Source organism: Myxine glutinosa, chromosome 1 (assembly GCF_964187855.1).
Source record: "Myxine glutinosa chromosome 1, kmMyxGlut1.1, whole genome shotgun sequence".
Lineage (NCBI taxonomy): Eukaryota > Metazoa > Chordata > Myxini > Myxiniformes > Myxinidae > Myxine > Myxine glutinosa.
This window is the reverse complement of record NC_136261.1, coordinates 404,176,367-404,199,713: the sequence shown is the minus strand read 5'-3', so window position 1 is coordinate 404,199,713 and position 23,347 is coordinate 404,176,367. Positions and strand designations below refer to the sequence as shown.

At 43.4% G+C, this 23,347-nt stretch overlaps 1 protein-coding gene across 1 annotated transcript in view; it reads left to right on the top strand.

Annotated features, from left to right (window-relative positions):
• Positions 1-3,702: 3,702 nt before the first annotated feature.
• LOC137412875 (uncharacterized) overlaps positions 3,703-23,347 on the top strand; it is a 98,116-nt gene continuing 78,471 nt past the window's right edge. Inside the window, exons 1-3 of the mRNA XM_078770409.1 lie at positions 3,703-3,827; positions 12,664-13,096; positions 22,239-22,376. Coding sequence (XP_078626535.1) covers positions 12,676-13,096; positions 22,239-22,376 — 559 coding nt within the window. The 5' untranslated portion in view covers positions 3,703-3,827; positions 12,664-12,675. The remainder of the gene's footprint in view (positions 3,828-12,663; positions 13,097-22,238; positions 22,377-23,347) is intronic.

Below are 23,347 nucleotides of genomic sequence, written 5' to 3'. Positions count from 1 at the left end.
TTAATTGATTAATTAATAAATCAAAAATGGCCTTTGCAGCCAAATCACCTGGTCATTGGCATGTCCAAATATCAGCTTCCTAACTCAAAAGGTGCCTGAGTTCATGGTCAGAAGAGAAAGGAAATTTGATTAATTAAATAAGTACTTAATTAATCGCTAATAATTAAATAACTCCTCAATTTATTGATTAATCAAAAAACAAAAAATACCGTTTTTGACAAAGGACTTGCTCACTATTGCGCCGAAATTTCAGCTTCCTAGCTCAAAGGATGGCTGAGATATCGTCCGGACAAACAAACAAACAAACAAGAAAGCAAGAAAACAAACAACGAGAGTGAAAACTGAGTACTCTCTTTCAGCGTGCGTCATTGCCGAGCCCCCTTCGGTGCCCGGCAATGACGATTTGCAATGCCTGGAGACGGCATAGGAAAGGTGCGGTGTACAAAATACTAACAATGGCTAAAAACCCGACCAACATGAGCAAATGAGCATGATGAATGAACAGTTTGCTTGATCGCATCACATGGTTAAATGACAGTTGACATTTCACCTTGGGTCAAGGTAAGTATAGTCAAGTACATGTCAAAGGTCAGTTAATATCAATAACATGTCAACAGAAAACAATAAGCAACATATTTTTCCAGTTTAGGATCCAGCAGAACACATTTGAGATGGTAACTAATGATTGGCATTCAATAATAATGCGAAGTGATGGGATTTACGTGTATGGTGAAGACTATATGTTAATTATGCATATTTTTTCTCTAATTCGGTAATTTGCTTATTAATTTGCATATTGCAAACATCTGAGAGGGCAAATGACAAAACAAATGTCATAATCAATGTTCCTTGTGAAATTTGCCTCATTTTGGTACCAAGGTCGATGTACTTTGAATGAAGTATGGTCACTGTAATGACGTTTGAACTTTGACCTTGAGTCAAGGTCACTAAAGGTCAACAGAAAAAAGTGGCGACATCATTTTTCCGATTCGTAGGACCCAGTACAATACATTTATAGTGGTTGCCCAAAATTAACATGAACTGCACACGAATTAGAAATTGAGTACAAATCCCCCCCCCCCCCCCCCCCCACTAAATGCGAGAAAAAATCCACCCCTAAACCCCTCCATAAAAGTTGCCATTGAGACGTAAAATTGTCCATATCATTGAGATTAAAGTTGATAATCTTAATCATAGCTCATTAATTTTCAGTTGAAAATTGATGATTTTGAAAGTTTGACCTTTGACCTTTTGACCTTAAAATAGTTGGCTCCCCAATTCAGTGAGGCACTTTGCAATTGCTCTTTAATATGCAGGTTAATCGGATGAAAATTGATGAATTTTTAGACATAAATTGATGATTTTAGAAGTTTGACCTTGAGTTGACATTTGACCTTTTAACCTCAAAAAATAGTTGATTCCACAATTCGGTGATTCAATAAGCAAATTCTGTTAAACTTTCACGGCAATCGGATGAAAAGTGACTATTTTAGAAATTTTATCTCAATATAACCTTTTACCTAAAAAAAATCAATCGGCTTCTCAGTTGTAACTACAACACTTTATCCAGCATCATTGCAAACACTTTGGCGAGCATTGCAAACACTTTAGCCAGCATTGCAAACACTTTAGCCAGCATTGCAAACACTTTAGCCAGCATTGCAAACACTTTAGCCAGCATTGCAAACACTTTAGCCAGCATTGTAAACACTTTAGCCAGCATTGCAAACACCTTAGCCAGCATTGCAAGCACTTTAGCCAGCATTGCAAACATCTTAGCCAGCATTGCAAGCACTTTAGTCAGCATTAGCCAGCATTGTGCTGTCTTTCGCTCGCGGTCCCTCTGTGCTGTCTTTCCCTCGTGGTCCCTCTGTGCTGTCTTTCCCTCGTGGTCCCTCTGTGCTGTCTTTCCCTCCCGGTCCCTCTGTGCTGTCTTTCCCTCATGGTCCCCGTGTGCTGTCTTTCCCTCGTGGTCCCCGTGTGTCCCTCGTGGTCCCTCTGGGCTGTCTTTCCCTCGCGGTCCCACTGTACTGTCTTTCCCTCATGGTCCCCCTGTGCTGTCTTTCCCTCGTGGTCCCTCTGTGCTGTCTTTCCCTCCCGGTCCCTCTGTGCTGTCTTTCCCTCATGGTCCCCGTGTGCTGTCTTTCCCTCGTGGTCCCCGTGTGTCCCTCGTGGTCGCTCTGGGCTGTCTTTCCCTCGCGGTCTCACTGTACTGTCTTTCCCTCATGGTCCCCCTGTGCTGTCTTTCCCTCGCGGTCCCTCTGTGCTGTCTTTCCCTCGCGGTCCCTCTGTGCTGTCTTTCCCTCGCGGTCCCTCTGTGCTGTCTTTCCCTCGTGGTCCCTCTGTGCTGTCTTTCCCTCACGGTCCCTCTGTGCTGTCTTTCCCTCGCGGTCCCTCTGTGCTGTCTTTCCCTCGCGGTCCCACTGTGCTGTCTTTCCCTTGCGGTACCTCTGTGCTGTCTTTCCCTCGCGGTCCCTCTGTGCTGTCTTTCCCTCGCGGTCCCTCTGTGCTGTCTTTCCCTCGCGGTCCCTCTGTGCTGTCTTCCCCTCGTGGTCCCCCTGTACTGTCTTTCCCTCGCGGTTGTCAGCTCTTTCACGAGCCTCGATTCAGTATTAAAAAAACAAAAAAACAAACAAAAAAAACAACAACTTGGTAAAGTTTCATGACGATCAGGTTGGAAGTGTAACTTGTGGGCAATTGACATACAAACACACAAACATGAAATCTGTTGTGTATGGAACGATACTTGGGAAATCCCTAAAATAGGTTGTTGTCCTTTGACGGATGTTGACCTTTTAGGCAATGTTGACGTCAAAAATAATTGGTGGCTGAATTAATTGTCATGATTTGCAAATCCTCTTTAAATTTCAAGTGAATTGGATGAAAATTGAGGATTTTTAGAAATCTGCCAAAATGTTGACCTTTGGCCTATCCTGACCTTTTGACATCAAAATCAAATGGTTTGTTTTTCCTAATGGCCAACCCTATGATTTGGTGAGGTTTCGTAAAGATCGGTAGTTTGTGCCCAGGGCCCCAAAAAATGTTAATCCGCCTCCACCGACTGACCCACTCACATACACACTCACTCACTCAGACTCACTCACATGCTCACTCTCTGACTGCCTGACTTACACCCACTCACTCACGGACTGACTCACTCAGTACTCACATACACACTCACTGACTCACTCACTCACACACACACACACACACACACACACACACACACACACACACACACACTTACTTACCTACTTAGTTACTTACCTACGGACACTGCTCGATCAATGTTTACCAGACTAAATGTAACTACATGTGATCATGGTGGGCAGTGAAACATTTATTTTTTATGAATAATTTTTTTTTTTAAACGTGGAATATCAATTAATTATTTTAATGATAAAAGGGGGAAATATCAATTAATTAGCTCATCATTTCTACCTCAAATTGAGTGCTACGTCACATAATGTCGGATATGCTTTACATTGATCATTTCACAGGGACTCACGGGAGTATTGGATTCGATGAAAACTGTGTTATAATGCAAATATACAATGTATTAGGCAAAAGTACAATGTATTATATGTTAGTACACTTGATGCATGTGTTCACGTCACGGGATGTTGGTACGGGTGTTAACCTGTTGCACCGTAACAATACACCGCCTAGTGGGTGATTATGGCATGCATCGTATTACAGTGGGGATGTACTTCCGGCGACACTTCCGGGCTGTACGTTGGACGTGTCTTGCTTGAACTGACATCGGCTCCGTGTCCTTTTCCACAAGCGTCTGAAACAGTGATCGGGTCGGGTCTTCTGAGGAAAAGGTTTGTTAGGAGTTTCTCATTTCATGTTATTAATACTGAGAAAGATATTCTGTAAAACGATCGTTTGAAGTGATTCTTTACTAGTACCGACTGCAAAGCCGCAATGAGCCGGCGAAGCCAAAACCTCTTGCCACTATTTTACCCATCACCATGGCATCAGTAGGTTAGGTAGTTGGTAGTAGGTAGGTAGGTAGTTGGTAGTAGGTAGGTGTAGTAGGTACCGTACCTGGTAAGACTTGGTAAAAGAGAAGAGCAGACAGTCCTTCCCAATACCTGCATACCTCTTGCCACTATTTTACCCATCACCATGGCATCAGTAGGTTAGGTAGTTGGTAGTAGGTAGGTAGGTAGTTGGTAGTAGGTAGGTGTAGTAGGTACCGTACATGGTAAGACTTGGTAAAAGAGAAGAGCAGACAGTCCTCCCCAATACCTGCATACCTCTTGCCACTATTTTAGCCATCACCATGGCATCAGTAGGTTAGGTAGTTGGTAGTAGGTAGGTAGGTAGTTGGTAGTAGGTAGGTGTAGTAGGTACCGTACCTGGTAAGACTTGGTAAAAGAGAAGAGCAGACAGTCCTCCCCAATGGCAATACCTGCATACAATACAATAAATGTCACAAGAAGCTTAAGGAAGTAACTATACGATGTGCTAGCTTAAGGCCTATTTTTAACTGGGCTTAACATACGTTTTCACAGTAAGTGTGTAGTCTTCTAACTTCAGTCGCTGTCAGGCGCCAGGGCTGGTTCACTGACTCTCCGGGCACGGCAGCTTCGTCCACCAGAAGACGTTAGCTTGCAGTGATTAATTCGGTGAATTCCATCTCGACTTCGGATATTTCCGGCCGTGAAAAACTATCCGTATTTCTAAACTAAATATGTAAACCGCTTATACCATATTTCTGGCCGTGAAAAACTATCCCGTACGGCCGCGAGATTTCTAAAAAATAATTATTCGTCAATTTTAGAATATTTGACGCCGTTTTCACCGTCCGAAACGCGTAATAATATTTTTTCAAATGCTCGAATCTCATTGGTTCTGGTCTTTGATGACGATTTTCGTTGAAGATAACGAGGTTGGTCTTAACGTATTTTAGTTACTAATGAGAGGTTTCATTAGATTATGAATCAAAGAACGACGGGTGAAACAAGCTCCTATTGAACTTTTTCGCAATTGTTTTATGCAGACTTCCGCATCCGGTCGATGGCTGTCTCCAGCACTCCATCCAGTGAGTGATTTCATTTTAGACATATTTTTGCAAATGCTCGACTCTCATTGGGTCTTGTGTTTGGTGACGCGTTTTGTTGAAGATAACCAGGCCCGTGCGGGCCGATGTTGGTCTTAAATTATTTTATTAATACATCGGAGGTGCATAAGATTGTGAATCAAACGACGACGGGTGAAAGAAACTCCTAATGAACGTTTTAAATTTGTTATGCATACTTCCGCCTCCGCAAGATGGCTGCGCCCACTGCGCTTCGGATTCTCGAGCCAAGGCATAATCAGGTTTTCAACATAATACGTATTCGTTTATTGACAACACCGGCTTCGCCGGCTATAATATTAATAGAGAGAGAGAGAGAGAGAGAGAGAGAGAGAGGGCGAACATTATGATTATACATAGCACGATATGACAGAGTTGTGGATGGATTATGACGAAACTAGGGGAATGAGGTGGGTATGTGAGAAGAAGAAGAAGCTGATTCGATTTCGGTTCAGGTCCGAATGCAGATCCGGTCTATCAGTGGATACAAAATGTTACCTGTTTATCCTGGGGGAGGTTTGTGCGATACCGAGCGACGCTCTACTTCGTTACTTGTGCGACTAATCCTGGTGTTGGCTTCATGGTTGATGTGGCTGGTCTAAGATGTTGGGGTAACGCCGTTAAAATAACACCAGGTGGGTTGAGTCAGCGCGTCGTCCTTTTGAAGTCGGCAAAATGAGTACCAGCCTCCTGGAAACAGGGGGCACTGCATCAGCGGCGTGCGAAACTGGAAGTTGGTTGTTTTTGAAGGAAATAGGTCTTAGGTCACGTGACGCAAATCATCAATTTTCAATAGATTCACTTGATGGATAAGGTACCCGTCAAAATGACGGGGGGGGGGGGGGCGGGCGTTGTTTTCCCACAGCTTTGCTTTCAGCAATTTCCCAGCATTTCATTCTGGTTAACCTGCGCTCGCGAAGCCAAAGCAGAGTTAAGCGTTCGGGTGCGTACACAAGTACGGGCGTGTCTGCATTTCAGTAAAGTAAAGTGTGTGCCGTGTCAGCATTTTAAAAATTCATTTTGTCGCCAACCGTTGGTCCGATTGACATGAGATTTTCACCATAGGAGGGCCTCCTCGTATATAATATTTTAGTCAATATTATGACGTCACAGGTCACGTTGTACGGGCGCCATCTTGGAAAAACCAAAAAACATTGCGCCTCCATCTCAAAAACCGCTGAACAGAAATAATTGAGACAAGTCTCATTGCAAAGAACTCTCCATGCGGAATAACATATGTGAATGATGACGTCATCGGTGCCACCGTTATGACGTCATAATTCGACAAGTAAAAACTATGCGATCAGGATGAAAATTCTTGAGCATCTTCTCGGTATAAATTGATGCAGAAATAAAATTATAGTGATGTCGTAGGTCACGTGGTTCGGCCGCCATATTGATTGGAGTGAAAAACCTGAAAAACCACTAAAATCCAATTTTCTCCACAACGACTGAACAGATCGAGGCCAAACTTTGCAGTAAAGATAGCATACCCATGAACAAAAAAGTCAGCGAGCATGACGTCATGCGTCAGCGAGGATGACGTCATGCGTCACATGGTTTCGGAGTTGACGTTTTTAAGCATAAACTTTTGAAATCTACCTCCTCCCTCATTGTTGATCATATCGAGGGGAAACTTCACAGATGTGTTCATCATATCAGTCTATTAAAATGACCTATTGGAATTTACGATATGTCATGTGGTTTGGCAGATATAAATGATTAAACGAAAATATTTATAAATGTATAACTCTTGAACCGCTTCATTGATCGACGTGAAACTTTATATTATAGTAGAGGTAATGAAGTGTAACAAGTTTGCAAAATTTCAAGATGATTGGATGTATGGTCTGCAAGCTCGAAGTTGTTATTCCATGAAGAAGAAAAGTCTCATGGAGTAGGCATGGAATTAATTATCACACCACATGACGAGCAGGCAAAGTACGGAGCGACCTCACGGGGTCATTTTGACCTCAAATAAAATTCTGATTTGAGATTTATCAATCGCTGAGGTATATTAACACACGACCAAAATATATTTGGCAAAATTTCAATGATTTTTGATGAAAATTTAACATTTGTGCATGCATTTCAGTAAAGTAAAGTGTGTGCCGTGTCAGCATTTTCTAAATTGAAACGTGGCTCATTGTAAATAACTCCATATGGGGAATAGGTCTTGTTGACGATGACATCATTGGTGCCATAATTATGACGTCATAATTCGACAGGGACAACGCTTAGTCTGATCAGTTTGAAATGTATTGAGCATGCTCTATGCAACAATTATTTGGAAAATATAAATTTATGACGTCATCACTCATGTGGTCTGGCAGCCATATTTGACCAAAAAAAAAAGAAACGTTCAAAAATAGAAGAGTTGGCTCACACGGTAAGTATTCTATGAATACCATCTAGTTTCCCATTCGATGATCCTTAGATTGGTAGTTTCAGTTTCACATTTCATCATCAGTTTCACTTTGAGATATCAGTTTAGATCAATCATCGCAACTTGTGATGCGACGCGAATAGTGCACGGAAAAGGTCGGCAAAGCCGATTTTGGGAGGAAATGGTATTCCAATTTATCTAAGGGGTCTGAAATTTTTTAGGGTCTAAAGCATTTAAAGAATCAAGAGTCTTAAAAGGGCCAAATTGGGTCCAAAGGTGTCTCAGGACAAAAGAGCAAAAGGGGTCAAAAGTGTCCAAATGGTCTTAAATTGGCCAAAGTGTCTTAAAATGTAAATAGGTCTGAAAAGTGTCAAAAGGTAAATGTGTCTCAAAAGGGTCTAAAGGGTGTAAATGTCTAAAGGGTGTAAAAGGTCTGAGAGGTTTAAAGGGGTCTAAAGGTTGTAAAAGATTGAAAGAGGTCTAAGGGGTGTAAAGGATCTAAGGGGTGTAAAGGGTCTAAAGTGTGTGCATGGTTAAAGGGGTGTAAAGGGTCTGAAGGGGTGTAAAGCGTCTAAGGAGTGTTAGGGATCTAAAAGGGTGTAACTTGTTGAAGGGGTTTAAGGGGTGTAAATGGTCAAACGGGTTTAAGAGGGTGGAAAGGGTCTTAAGGGGTCTAAGGAGTGAAAGGGGTGTAAATGGTCAAAGGGGTATAAATGATCAAAGGGGGTGTAAAGGGTCTTAAGGGGTCTAAGGAGTGAAAGGGGTGTAAAAGGTCTAAGGGGTTTAAAGGGGTCACAAGGTTGTAAATGGTCGAAAGGGGTCTAATGGGTGTAATGGGTGTAAAGGCGTCTCAGGGGTTTAAATGATGGAAGGGGTGGAAAGGGTCTAAAGAGGTCTAAGGGATTTGAAGCATCTAATGGGTGTAAAGGGTCTTCAGAGGTGTCAGGGTTGTAAAGGTATATCGTGGTTAAACATCTGACAGTAGAAAGTTTTGTTGTGATTAACCTTGGGACTTCAAGGCAGTATGATCCCAAACAAAGCAAAACAACAACTCACCTTGTTGTGAGGATGAGGTAATCATTGAAGGTTCACCCGTTGTCAAGTGGTGGATTGTAGTTGGCATCACATGGGTCCTCTTTTCTACAAACAATTTTTTCACCCTTGAGGCTGATGTGGTTAGATGAGCAGTAAAATTACCTTCAAAACGATGTATGGGGTGTCTTTCTACTATTTTTGGTTTAATAATAATTGGCGCATTTGAGAGGTCACGTGACTCCTTTGCCGAACTTACCGATCATGGTAACATCTTAATTACTCCCGCCAGGGAGTAATGCGTTTAGCCGTGTCCGTCCGTGTGTGTGTGCGTATGTGTGTTCATGTGTTCGTGTGTTTGTGAACAAGATATCTGGAAAAGTTCTGAACGGATTTGGATGAAAGTTGGTGGGATGGTTGCCCTTGGGATAAGGTAGAATTGGTTAGTTTTTGGTGAAGCTCAGGATATTAATTCTGGATCCAGGAATTTTTTGAAGGATTTTTTTTTACCATTGGAAGATAGGGCTCAGCAGCGACCACCCACGGCATGAGTATGCGCTCTACCGAGTGCCGTTCTAGTTAAGAGTTGTTTCTCACATATGATAACATATTTGATGATCAGAGCTCACCATCAAACTAATTATATCGATATCTGTGTTAACATCCGATAAAAATTGGGCTTTTTATAAAGATTTGTATATGTGGATTGACCCTCAGAGATCATGGCGACAGGTCGTGGCTCGGATGGTTTTAAGTTATGAATTGTGAGAAAATAACTGTTTTAAAACCACTATTTAGGTGCAGGGTGGGAAAAGATTTGTCCTATAAAGTTTTGTGCTGATTAACCTTGGGAAGCTCAGAGGGTCACAAACAAACAAATGTACATTTCACATTTATATACATAGAGTCTTGGGGAAAATTCCAGGGGCATAGAAAAGGCCCCTTTATTTGTTATGTGCCATGTGGCAAACAATAGAAAATAAGAAACATTCAAAAAATCTCGTGTGCATGCTGGACTACCCTTGTGTTCTTAACAGGAACCAAGTAATGCTCCAGAAAAGTTCATATAAAGAGGCGCCCTACATCTGGCAAATAAAATACATTTACTTCTTCATGCAGCTATGTGAATCAATTTGGCATTTCCCCCAATAATGTCACTTCTTTTATATAGTTTGCCACATGGAACATACCATATAAAGGGGCTTTTCCCCAAGAATTAATGCTAACAGACTCGACAGCCAGCTTAACGTGCATTCCTGGGCCCAAACTAGACAGCTTAAAGGTGTGTGTGCATACCTGTAACACAATCCTGCAAGCCCTTACCACGTTGGACTAAATAAATAAATAAACTTTTCTGTTTCTTAAAATACATATTTTTGTTGAAAAAATGGAAAAAGTGTGACTTTTTATAAGAAAGGGGATTTTGTTGTGTGTGTGTGTGTGTGTGTGTGTGTGTGTGTGTGTGTGTGTGTGTGTGTGTGTGTGTGTGTGTGTGTGTGTGTGTGTGTGTGTGTGTGTGACAGAATTTTGAGGAACAGAATTGAAAAAACGTGGTGTGTGTGTGTGTGTGTGTGTGTGTGTGTGTGTGTGTGTGTGTGTGTGTGTGTGTGTGTGTGTGTGTGTGTGTGTGTGTGTGTGTGTGTGTGTGTGTGTTAAAATTGGCATATCGTTTATCATGGCAAAAAGGTACACATTTCATTTTATTGCTCATTTTGGGAGCTCAAATGGTTAGTGTCATGTCAAATTTGATGTGATGATAGATAAGATCTGGTGAAGATGTCATGGCCGACACATTTTTGCCTGGTTTCGGTACCTCAAAATTTGGCACAACACCACTGTGTACATTACTCGTAATGATGCTGAAAATCAGGTTTAAGAATTAATACGTTTTAAATATGAACAAATTTAGCCTGGTGTTGGGCTAGCGGCTAGGGTGCCAGCTTAGGATCCTAGGATCCTGGTTTCGAATCCCGGTCGATCGCTGAATTAACGCCAGGGGGGTTGACTCAGCCTGTCATCCTTCCGAGGTCGGCAAATTGAGTACCAGTTCACTGGTAATTCCCTGTTTGTCGTAAAAAGGCGACAAAAAGGGTTGGCGGCAGGAAGGGCATCCGGCCGTAAAACATTGCTTCAAAAAGGGGAGCCAAAAAAACAACAACAACCACGGTCCCCGGAAAAGGCCAACCCCCGCTTGCGGGGAAAAATGACCTCTAAAGGTGTTTTTTTTTTTTTTAAATATGAACAAATTGCATTTTGTTCATCGTGCAAGACTTTATTCAAGACAAAATGAAGGATTTGAAAAAGAAAGAAGAAAAAAAAATTCAACCCAAAATGCGACTTGAATCCACAATCCCCAGCTTGGAAGTCTGATGCCTCATCCATTAGGCCAATAAAAGGGCGCCAATTTGATTCATCAAGCTGCAAGAAGAAGTAAATGTATTTTATTTGCAAGATGTAGTGCGCCCCTTTAAATGAACTTTTCTCAAGCATTCCTTGCTTCCAGCATCCACACAATTTTTTGAATGCCCTTTATTTTCTGTTTGGCATTTTCTACAAGCTATGGAATGCCCCTTCGTTTCTATACTTTGCCACATGGCACATCCCATATAAAGGGGCATTTTCTATGCCCCTGGCATTTTCCCCAAGAATGCCCCTTCTTGTAACATGCATTAGAAAAGAGGCGGTTATGATGGGATATGATAGATGTTTAAGATAATTAAGGGTATAGACGAAATAAGTGCAGAATAATTATTCAGAAGAGATAGTGACAGGACCCGGGGCCGTAGCTGAGGAAAGAAATGAAGAGTTAATGCGGAAGTAAGGTAAGAGTCAGGCAGCTTAGCAAATGGATGCGGATGTTCTGGACAAAAGCGCTAAATTTTCCCTACATGCTTACCCATAGCTTTAGATTTCCATTTTTGGTAGGAACCACTTCCTCTGAATACATTATTTTTTTTGCAACTGGTATTTTCGGTGAATATGGTACATGAACAGTATTCCGTTTTATTTTATTTTCAAGTTTTATGTTGTTTCTTTTTTGTGTTATTAAAAATCGTCTGTTGCTTTTCCAAATGGTACAGTTGTATTCCTTGTCCCAGAAAAGGTATGTTTAGACATCAAGATTGTGATCCTAAGTGGCTTAGAAGCTGAGCTATTGGGAGATATAGGTTTTTACATGGCAGCCATCTTGAAAATCCAAGATAGCCGTCATAATGTAATTGGAGGAAGTGGTTCCTATCAAAAATGGAAAGCTAAGGTAACGGGTAACATGTGGGAAAAAATTGGCACTCTTGTCCGGAACGTCCATTTCCATCTCAAATCTGGTCCGAAGCTGCCTGACGGTAAGGCTCTTTTATTCAGAGAGTAGATAATGCATGGTGTGGTCTCTGAGAAAGGCAGTGACAACAGAACCAATAGATAAGTTTAAATTAGGATTAGATAGGTGTCTGGAAGCTTTCAAGACTGAAGAGTATCAGAATATTGGCAAGACGTTTGTGACTTGAGTAGGGATTGGGTGATTTTGTGCATCTGAGTGAAGTGATTTGGAGTGTCGTATCTGCGTGGGGTCTCATCAAGGGGTGGTGTGTGGTTGATGTTGTGTGTTTGTCATCCAAGAACCGCCATCGCCCAAACGTATCCCCTCCCGCCCCCAAACGTATCCCCTCCCACCCCCTTACCCCACCCACCTCTGAAAAATAACACAAAAGATTGCTTTTTTTTCTTTTTTTATTTTAAACAATTAAAACAATTGTATTTCCCCATTTGTATTTGACATGCTTGGGATATCCTTGGTCGTGCCGCATCGTCTCATCCACATTCCTCCCCTCATTCCCCAAATGAATTTGCATCGTTTTGGGGGATAAACTTGGTCTGATGTTGATGTGGTGCAGCATAATGGGCTAAATGGTCTCCTCTAGTTTACTCTGGGTTTATTTTTGTCTCTGTATATAAAAACTCATTATTTAGAACATGATTGATAAGAAAACTTACAAAATGGGACACGGCGGGTGAACAAATTGGATGCAAAAGCCCACATTTATTGGACAACAATTGATTGGATTGTCAACAGAAATAACTCACAAAAATTCCAAACAGAGTAAAGAAAATAACATGTATAACTTTTCTGTGATTAACTTAAGCATTGTATCCTTGGCAGGTCATCGGTGAAATGGAGAGCTTCTTGAAATGGCTCAAGTCCCAAGGCCTGAGAGCAGAAACAGCCCAAGCAGTGATTGATAACCTTGGAATTGAGAATCAGAAGGTTATTCGAGCTTGTACTGAGTCGGATGCATTGCGGACCGAGCTCCTCTCTCTCTCCAAAGAGAAATTACAATTTGCAATGTATACTGACTTCTGTAAATTCATGAATTCTTTTTCGAAGCCGCAAGATGTCCGGATTGCAGGTTCTTCTCTTTTGGGAAGTGTTTTCGTCAACTTGGAGAATGTTATTCGGGAACTTTCGAGTTTCTGTGAAAAGATTTTCGGATCACAAAATGTGCAGCTGGACAACGTTTCTAGTTTCTCTGGAATCGGGTTCAGTGATGTCTGCAGCCTCCGCTCTCAGCATGATGGATCAAGACCCACATGTGGTATGTGACTTTTTTTAATACGACATCGCATGTCAACAAATATCTTGATCTTCTACCATTGCTCTTTTCTTGTATTCTTTTAACTTGTATAATCTCTATTGGTGCAGTTTTGTATTGTCAAGTATGAATGGATTTTTGATGAAAGGTACAAGGTAACGATATACGTACTTTTTAGCTCAACTGGAATGCATTTCCAGGGAGCTTATGGGATGACGCGTCGTCTGTCCATCCGTAAATACTTTCTTTTTTTCTTTTTTTGTATACAGAGTCAAGGCTCGTGAGATAGCTAACATTTATCAAACAAACAAATCAAACAAACAAGCAAACAAAGTATATAAAAAGGGGAGTGGTCGACAAGATGGGGAGAGAAGGGGAGGAAGCACACAAACACAACATTTGAGAGCAGGGACATCGGGAGATGTGTGGGAGGGAGAGGGCCTGGGGGGAGGCAGGATAGGTATAAAACGCAAGGACACCAAGGACTTCCAGGAAAGAAGTCAAAAGTCACCTCAAAAAAGTGGATTTGGGGTGAAATTAGCGGGGGTAGAAAAGATCAAGGTTTTGGATTGGGGAAGATAAGAGATGGTGGTGAACAGCCGTTTTAAAGACCTGGAGGGAGGAGTGGGATTGAAGAGAGTGAGGGAGTTTGTTGCAGAGGCGGGAGAAAAGAGGAATGGAGGAGTGAAGGTGAGCAGAGAGTCTTGATTTTGGCAGTTTAACCATAAGAGGGTTGCAGGCAGATCTTGTGCAACCTGGAGGAATATTTGGGGGACAGAGTCCAGAGAGAGCTGGGGCAGCTGGGGCAAGGCCGGAGAGGAGTCGGTAGAAGACGGAAAGACCACCAACCTGCCTGCGGTGAGTAAGTGAAAGGCCCTCGGAGATAGCGTCATCGCGGGAGATTCCAATGATGCTGAACGCTTTGGTTTCAACTGCGTGAAGACGAGCTAGGTGTGAGGCAGGAGCACCAGCCCAGAGGGGAGAGCAGTACTCCATTGAGCTGCGGATGAAAGCCTTGTATGTGGTGAGGAGCTCAGGTGTGCCAAGGAAGGACTTCGCACGACGGAGGATGCCCAGTCGGCGATTGGCTTGGGAGGCCAGCTTGGAAATGGGGTTTTCCCAGGAAAGATCATGGCAGATAGTGAGACCCAAAAGCTTGAGTGACAGAACTTCTTGGAGAGGATTATTCAGAAAGTAGATGGGAGGGTTGTCCAGTCGATCTTTTCGGAGAGACATCGTAAGAGTGTGAGATTTGTCAGGATTGAAAGACATGTTCCACTTGTTTGCCCAGTCTGTGATTTTGTCCAGGTCTGCAGAGGGTGAGGAGGCTGCAGACTGCCGATCTGAGGGAAGAGGAATGGAGCGGCAGAGAGTGGAGTCATCAGCAAAGAGATAGAGAGGATTTTCAAGAGAGTCAGAGAGATCATTGATGAAGACCAGAAAAAGCACAGGGCCCAGAACACTGCCTTGGGGAACTCCAGCCTGAACAGGAAGAGGAGATGAGAGAAACCCATTCAGGGCCACACGGTGACTACGACTATAGAGGATGTCCGCCAGCCATGCGTGGAGATTTCCATGGATACCAAAGGAGGAGAGTTTGGTGAGCAGAGCGGGGTGCCAGACCCTATCGAAGGCACGTGATATGTCGAGGGAGACAGCTCTAATTTCCTGTTTGGCATTGAGGACCTCCATCCATTGTTGAGACAGCAGAAGCAGCATGTCCAGAGTAGAGTGACCTGGTCTGAAACCAAACTGCTGATGGGATTGAGACCAAACTTGGCTAAGATTATATTTTGTGTGTTGGAACTCAAGTTTTTTCACGGCATTAGAAAAATAGAGGTCTCAGGGGGTCTACCAGGGGTCAAAGAGGGTCCAGGTTTGACCCACCGCTGCCACCCAAATTAGAACTACACAAACGATTTCGATGAAACTTGATCACAACCTTCATCACCCGTGATGTACCAAAGTTTGTTCACAGCATTTGAAAAATCGGGTCTATCACCTCTATTTCTTTTCTTTTTTAGAAACTGCATTAAACACTGTTCTCCCCTATGGGCCGGTGCTCCTGCCTCACACCTAGCTCGGCTTCACGCTGTTGAAACCAAAGCTTTCAGAATTATTGGAATCTCCCGCGCTGAAGCTATCTCTGAGGGCCTTTCACTCACTCACCGCAGGCAGGTAGGTGGTCTTTCTGTCTTCTACCGACTCCTCTCCGGCCTTGCACCCCCAGCTCTCTCTGTGCTCTGTCCCCCAAATATTCCTACAGGTCACACAAGATCTGCCAGCAACCCTCTGATGGTTAAACTGCCGAAATCTCGGCTCTCTGCTCACCTTCACTCTTTCATTCCTCTTTTCTCCCGCCTCTGGAACAAACTCCCTCACTCCCTTCAATCCCACTCCTCCCTCCAGGTCTTTCAAACAGCTGTTCACCACCATCTCTTATCTTCCCCCATCCAAAACCTTGATCTTTTCTACCCCCGCTAATTCACCCCAGATCCACCTTGTTTGAAATTTCAACTTCTTTCCTGGAAGTCCTGGCAGTGTCCATATGTTTTATACCTCTCCCACCGCCCCCTTCCCATGCCCCCCCCCCCAAAGCCCTCGCCCTCTCTCAGATCTCTCGATGTCTCCATGTCTCTCGGTCCCTGCTCTCAAATGTTGTGTTTGTGTCCTTCCCCCTTTCTCCCCATCTTGTCTACCGCTCCCGATGTTATATGTTTTATGTGTCGGTTTGTCTTTTTGTGTGATTAATGTTCGCTCTTTCACGAGCCTCGATCTTGTATACAAAAACAAAAACAAAAACAAACAAAAAAAAATTCCAAGGTGTTCCGTGTTTGACGGTGCATTTAAGTTATCTGCATGCAGGAAGTAGTTTGTTACCTCTCTTTAGCCATGGAAGGCTTATCCTTCTTATCCCACGCTTTTTGAAAAATATGAAGACGCTTCATCGTCATATTGTAATCGGCTCCATCCGTCTGTCTGTCTGTCAGTCATGCTGTCCCTCCTGAACGGTTGTGTAAAAATTCACAACCTTGGTTGTTATGATCATCACATGGCAATACGGTGCAAGAGCAGTATCATTTTGACCATGTCCCCCGAGTCCATTAACAAAAATAGGGACAATACCCCTGGTGCTCACCTGGTGGAATAAGCAGTATATCACACTGACAAAAGTTATTTTAAACCAATTTCAATGCTTGCAAGAAGACAGGGCAGCATGTAGAATCATACTAACATAATCATAAGACTATAAACAAACAAACCAAAAAAAAAAACTATTTGGGGGGGCAACGCCCCCCCACCCCTCCCCCCATACTTCCTCAGACCCCAATTTTTCTTATGCCTTAAACAAACATTGGTACATCACAGGTGATGAAGGTTGTGGTGAAGTTTCATTGAAATGGTGTATGTAGTTTCAGAGAAAAGGGCAAATACCTACTTTGGGGGTGGGGGGAGGGCGTGGGCAACATGCCTTCCCCCCGGTAGACCACCTTATACCCCGATTTTTAAAAAAATTCTGGCAACAGACGTTGGTATGCCACGAGTGATGAATTGAGCATTGTGGTCAAGTTTCATCGGACTTGTATGTGCAGTTTCTTTCAAGAAGGCAAATACCTATTTTGGGTGCAACCCTCTCCCCTGTAGATCCCCCCATGGCCCGATTATTAGGTTTACTCTCCATGAAATGGAGAGTAACCTATTATTTCTGCTAGAGTTTTTCTTATTATTCTGCCGCCCTATTTTGCACCTCCGAAAACTTCATAATTAATATTCTCAGCAACCCCTGGTCGGATTGACAGGAAATTTTCATCAAATGATCGCCTCGGCTCCTAGAATTTTTAATGCTAATTATGACGTCATAGGTCACGTGGTATGGGCGCCATCTTGTAAAACAAATTCATCTTTTCCCCTCTGTATCTCAAACGGCTCAATGGAAAAATTTGAGGAATGGCTCATTCTAAAGAACTCTTCAATGGGAACAAGAGACATGTGTATCGAGTATATTAAAAATGCTAACGTGAAGAGGTTAGAATTCATCAAACAAAAACATTTCTCCCCCGAAAATGGGATTTTTTTCCCAGATGCTTAGTTAAAAAAAACTCAGAATGCAAAAATTTTCGAGGTCATACGTCACATGGTTCGACCGCCATCTTGTTTTTCGTGAAAAAACAAAAAACCCTTTTTCTCCAATGCCTGAACGGATCGAGCCCAAACTTGGCATGCATATTCGCATACCCATGACAAACAAAAAAAGTCAGCGAGCACGACGTCATGCGACACATGGTTTCAGAGTTATGACGTTTTAAAGCTCAAACTAGAAATGGTATCACCTCCATAATTTGTGGAGATATCGAGTGGAAGCTTTACACAAATGTTCCTCATGGGGGGATGTTTCAATGTTACTTGAGACGTTTTGATTAGTCACATGGTTGGCCGCAATAAATAATGGAAGTTAAATTTTAAAAAGCTTGTAACTCTTGAACCACTGCATGGATCGACTTGAATTTTTAATGCAATGTAGCTCTCATCAATCGGAAGAAGCGTGCAAAATTTCAAAATGATTGGATGTACGGTCTCGAAGCTATAAGTCTTTATTGTTGAAAGAAGAAGAAACACACCGTTTTGTCCTTCCAGAACGTGATCACGATAACGCAATCTCCCGTGGTCATTTGAACCTCAAATAAAATTCCAATTGAGGATTTGTCAATAGGTGAGGCATATTAACAAACGAATGAAACAGATTTGTTCAAATTCTGACTTTTTAAAATCGATCGCATTTCACCCAAAGTTTGAGGTATTAAAGAAGAATAACGCACCCTTTTGTCCTTCCAGGACGTGGTCACGATAACGCAATCTCCCGCAGTCATTTGAACCTCAAATAAAATTCCAATTGCAGATTTCTCAATAGATGAGGTCTATTAACAGACGAATGAAACAGATTTGCTCAATTCTGACTTTTTTAAAACATGATCGCATTCGACATAAAGTTGTGAGCTACCAAAGAAGAGGAAGAATCGTTTAGCTTCTCAGATAAAATAAATAATTCTGTCTGAAATTTCAGGTTAATTTTCTGTTTTGAATGGCTTTTTCTGCAATCAGTGCATGGATTGACATGTGTGGGTGTGGGGGGGGGGGGGGGGAGGGATGTGTGTGTGTGTGTGTGTGTGTGTGTGTGTGTGTGTGTGTGTGTGTGTGTGTGTGTGTGTGTGTGTGTGTGTGTGTGTGAGGGGTTTGGTTTGGTGTGTGTGTGTGTGTGTGTGTGTGTGTGTGTGTGTGTTAGGGGTGGGGGGGGGGGTGGGGGTATGTGTGTGTGTGTGGTGGGGGGGGGGAGGGTGTGTGTGTGTGTGTGTGTGTGTGTGTGTGTGGTGGGGGGGGAGGGTGTGTGTGTGGGGGGGGGGGGTCTGGGGATGTGTGTATGTGTGTGTGTTTGTTTGTGTGTGTATGCATGTGGGGATGTGTTTGTGTGTGTGTGTGGGGATGCGCGTGTGTGGGTGTGTGGGGGGGGGGGGGGGGGCAGGGGTGGATATGGGTGTATCTTGGGGGGGGGGGGGGTTGGGGCGTGCGTGTGGATGAGGGGGGGTTGGATGTGTGTGTGTGCGTGTATGTGTGGAGGGGTGTGTGTGGGGGGATGGGGAATGTGCGTGTGTGTGGATGTGTGTGTGTGTGTGTGTGTGTGTGTGTGTGTGTGTGTGTGTGTGTGTGTGTGTGTGTGTGTGTGTGTGTGTGTGTGTGTGTGTGTGTGTGTGTGTGTGTGTGTGTGTGTGGATATGTGTGGATATGTGTGTGTGTGTGGGGAGGGGGGGGGGGGTTGGGGTGTGCATATGGAGGGGGGGGGCAAATGTGTGTGTGGAGGTGGGGTGTGTGTGTGTGTGGTGGGGGGAGGGTGTGTGTGTGTGGAGGTGGGGTGTGTGTGTGTGTGTGTGGTGGGGGGAGGGTATGTGTGTGTGTGTGGGGGGGGGGGTCTGGTGATGTGTGTAAGTGTGTGTGTGTGTGTATGTGTGTGTATGCACGTGGGGATGTTGTGTGTGTGTGTGGATGTGCGTGTTGTGTGGATGTGTGTGTGTGTGAGGGGGTGGATATGTGTGTATGTGGGGGGTGGGGGGGTTGGGGTGTGTGTGAAGTAGGGGGGGTTGGATGTGTGTGTGTGTGTGTGTGTGTATGTGGGGGGAGGGGGAATGTGTGTGTGTGTGTGGATGTGCGTGTGTGTGGATGTCTGTGTGTGTGGGAGGGTGAGGGGGGATGTGTGGGGGGGGGGGGGGTTGGGGTGTGCGTGTGGAGGAGGGGCGGTTGGATGTGTGTGTGTTGGGGGTGGGGTGTGTGTGTTGGGGGAGGGGTGTGTGTGTGTGTGTGTGTGTGTGTGTGTGTGTGTGTGTGTGTGTGTGTGTGTGTGTGTGTGTGTGTGTGTGTGTCAGGATTGTATCCAAGGGGGTTGTGTCAAAGCATGTCCAATGAAAGTGGGGTTGTATCAAAAGTGGGTGCGAGTAAACCGGTCATCACTGCCAGCAGTTTAAAAGTGGCAGTTCTAGTTATCTATATAATAATAGTGTAAGGACTCGACTTTGTTATCCCTTTTAACGCCGCAACCAGTGACCCGATGCCCACGGCACTAATGGATTTACGATCTACGAACCGCACTCTTTGTTTATCACGTATAGTCATACTCGAAAAATCTGAATTAGCTGACGTTGGGGCCCAAAAGCATCCGATTAACTGCCGATACGACGCCATCTTACGACGCCATCGTATTGGCGTCTGCTGGGCGAAGGCGAAGCAAGCCATCCGCTGATTGGACAGGCGGAGGCGAAAGGAAGCCGTCCACTGAGTGGACAATCCAGAGCATGCATTTGTGCCAGTGTCGGCGATCGTTGTTCATATACGCACTCTTCATTCTCATCTTTCTTCCTAACTCTTACTCGGACAAGCAAATCCCCTATGCCATCCATAATGGTACACACTATCCATACACCACATCCTCCCTTCCGTGGATGTTCCACGGGTTTCGGCTAGTTATTATTATTGGTATTATTCTTATTATTGTTATTTTATTATTATTATTATTATTATTAATGCTGGAACAAACTTTGTTACATCATGGATGGTGAAGGTTGTGGTCAAGTTTCATCGAAATTGTGTGTAGTTTCAGAGAAGAAAGTAAACATCTATTTTGGGGGGTCAAAGCTGGACCGACTTTGACCCCTGGAACACCCCTCAGACCCCTATTTTTCAATGCCGTGAACAAACTTTAGTCACAACATGACAAATATCATTTGTGCCAAATTTGGTCGCAATCCAATTCGTGGTTTCGGAGAAGAAGTTTCATGTTTTTACAGGCAGACTGACAGACGGTCGACGCGCCATTGCATAAGCTCCCCTGAACTTCGTTCCAGGTGAGCTAAAAATTGAATATCAAAAGGTAGAATAACAAAAAATGTAATTAGAGGCACATTTTAAGACATTTTTTAATGCAACCTTGTATTGGGGGACACGTGAAATATGTAACCTTTTTTGTTGACTCCCGGCTCATGCCCTAGGATTTAGTATCACTTGTCAAAATGGAAAGGAAACCCTCAATTTGATATTGGATCATTCCTGGTGGAACTTGTTGCCATCTTTCAACAAAAAACAAACAAAAAACTTTCATTCTAAAACAAACTCAATTCATCAATTGCCGCAGGCAGGTAGGTGGTCTTTCTGTCTTCTACCGACTCCTCTCCGGCCTTGCTCCCCCAGCTCTCTCTGTGCTCTGTCCCCCCAATATTCCTTCAGGTCGCACAAGATCTGCCTGCAACCCTCTTCTGGTTAAACTGCCAAAGTCTAGGCTCTCTGCTCACCTTCACTCTTTCATTCCTCTTTTCTCCCGCCTGTGGAACAAACTCCCACACTCCCTTCAATCCCTCTCCTCCCTCCAGGTCTTTAAAACAGCTGTTCACCACCATCTCTTATCTTCCCCCATCCATAACCTTGATCTTTTCTACCCCCACTAATTCACCCCAGATCCACCTTGTTTGAAATTCCAACTTATTTCCTGGAAATCCTGGCAGTGTCCATATGTTTATACCTCTCCCACCCCCCCCTTCACATGCCTCCCCCCCTTTCACATGCCTCCCCCCCTTCACATGCCTCCCCCCCAAAGCCCTCTCCCTCCCACAGATCTCTCGATGTCTCCATGTCTCTCGGTCCCTGCTCTCAAATGTTGTGTTTGTGTCCTTCCCCCTCTCTCCCCATCTTGTCTACCGCTCCCGATGTTATTTGTTTTATGTGTCTGTTTGTCTTTCTGTGTGATTAATGTTCGCTCTTTCACGAGCCTCGATCTTGTATACAAAAAAAAAACAAAAAAAAAAAACAACTCCAATCCCACTGGTTGATAAAACAAACAAAATGTGGAAATTGGTTTTTTCCAAAAACAATTTGGTCTTTCTTCTGAAGAAAATAATTATTTAATTCTGAAATGTTTATTCAAACCGAAATCAAGGTTTGAGTTGGAATTAACTAAATTTCAGTAACTGCAGTTTTGACATCGACCATCTCTGTGCAATATTGGGTAAAATCTCGTATCTTCTCTTATCCACCATCTCTTATCTCCCCCCCTCCCCATTAAAAAACCAAAACCGTTATCTCTTTTGCCCCCGTTAATAGCACCCAAATCCACCTTTTTCAAATTCCGTTTTTCTTTCCTGAAAGTCCGAGTCATGTCCATTTTTATGCCGTCCCCTTCCCCCTCACCCAACCCCCTCCACCCCAACCCACACCAGTCTCCCTTTCACAGATCTACCACTGTCTCTGTTCTCCACTGTTGTTGTTTCCCTCTGTCTCCCCCCCTCTTGTCTCCCACACCCTTTATTATATGTTTTATGTGTTTTCTGTTTATGTATTTGTGTTTATGTGTTGCTCTTACACTCATAAGAAGTAGCTTCCTTGTAAGTTTTGGAGCTAGCTGTCTAATTAGCAATGTCTTGTTTTGATACATGTGCTGGGAGGAGGTTGCAGTGAAGACATGGACCAAATGTCCTGTAATGGTGTAGTGATTCTGTTGATATTCAGATAATCAATTTCCTCGACTGAATAAATGTCTTATTGACCTTATTTGTATTTGGAAGTTTCAAACTTTGTGTTCTGCAAAAGACTGACACTGAATTGTATGCAGGTGATGTCTATCCTGTGAAAGTGGAATGCACACAAAACAACAACGATGGTTCTGTCTCAGAAGCTTTGAGATATGCTTCTGTAAAGAAAGAGCCAGATATTCTTTTGACAAATGGCAGTGCTGCCAGTTCTGCAACTGGTAAGCAAAAACCTATAAAATTACCATTCAGGGCTGAATTTACAAACAGCACATAGTGAGCATCTTGCTAACAAGCGCGTAAACCTTAAACACTATCAAAAATATCGTTGTACACACCACAGCTAATCCACCCGTCCAGATCGCAATTTGTGAAGAGAGATAAACAGCCAATTCATTCCTTTGATTTGTGGATGGATTTGTGGGTACGTGGATTTGTGGGTACGTGTCGAAACATCTGATTAGCCTGTGACACGTCGCACATATCTCGAACATCCAATATAAATGAAGCACTTGCATGGAATCGCTGCGTCACAGACAGTTGTTGAAGGGGATTCAGCACATTGCTCCTCATCGTAGGTTGATCCAAGTGATCTTACACAAGATTCAGCAGCGACCAAAATGATTCCTTTGAGAGTCTGTCACGCTGGATAAACTTAATATTGCCATATTTCTTCAGAGTGTTGCAACTATCCTCGAAGATCCTCAATGCACGTCGGTGAACTACCCTCTGACTTGCTATCCTCTTATTCCGCCTTTTGAGCTTATTCAAGCACTCCCAACGCATCTATCTATACGATATTCACCATCGCACGTGAACTACCAATTTCAAGGCCTTAAACACACTCTTAAACATGCGGTTGCCAACATTTAAAGTTTTGTCGTTGTTTAAACACATGTTTTGCTTTAGCTAGCGCATTAGATAATCACTCTTTGGCGATTGAAGACTAACTTTGAACTGGTGATCATCGCACATTGGTGTTTCTACACACGTCTAATTCTTAAACTCCTTTCATAAATTCAGCTCTTAATCTTTTGAATTCAGAATCCCATATATTCCAGCGTACATGTTGAGGTGGATTGCAATTCGAATTGGCCAGTTTCCCCATTTTTTTTTTTCCGAGATACATCGAGTATAAGATGAAGCTAGATGAACCACAGTTGTCAGCAAAACTGTCAGACAATCAGATCCG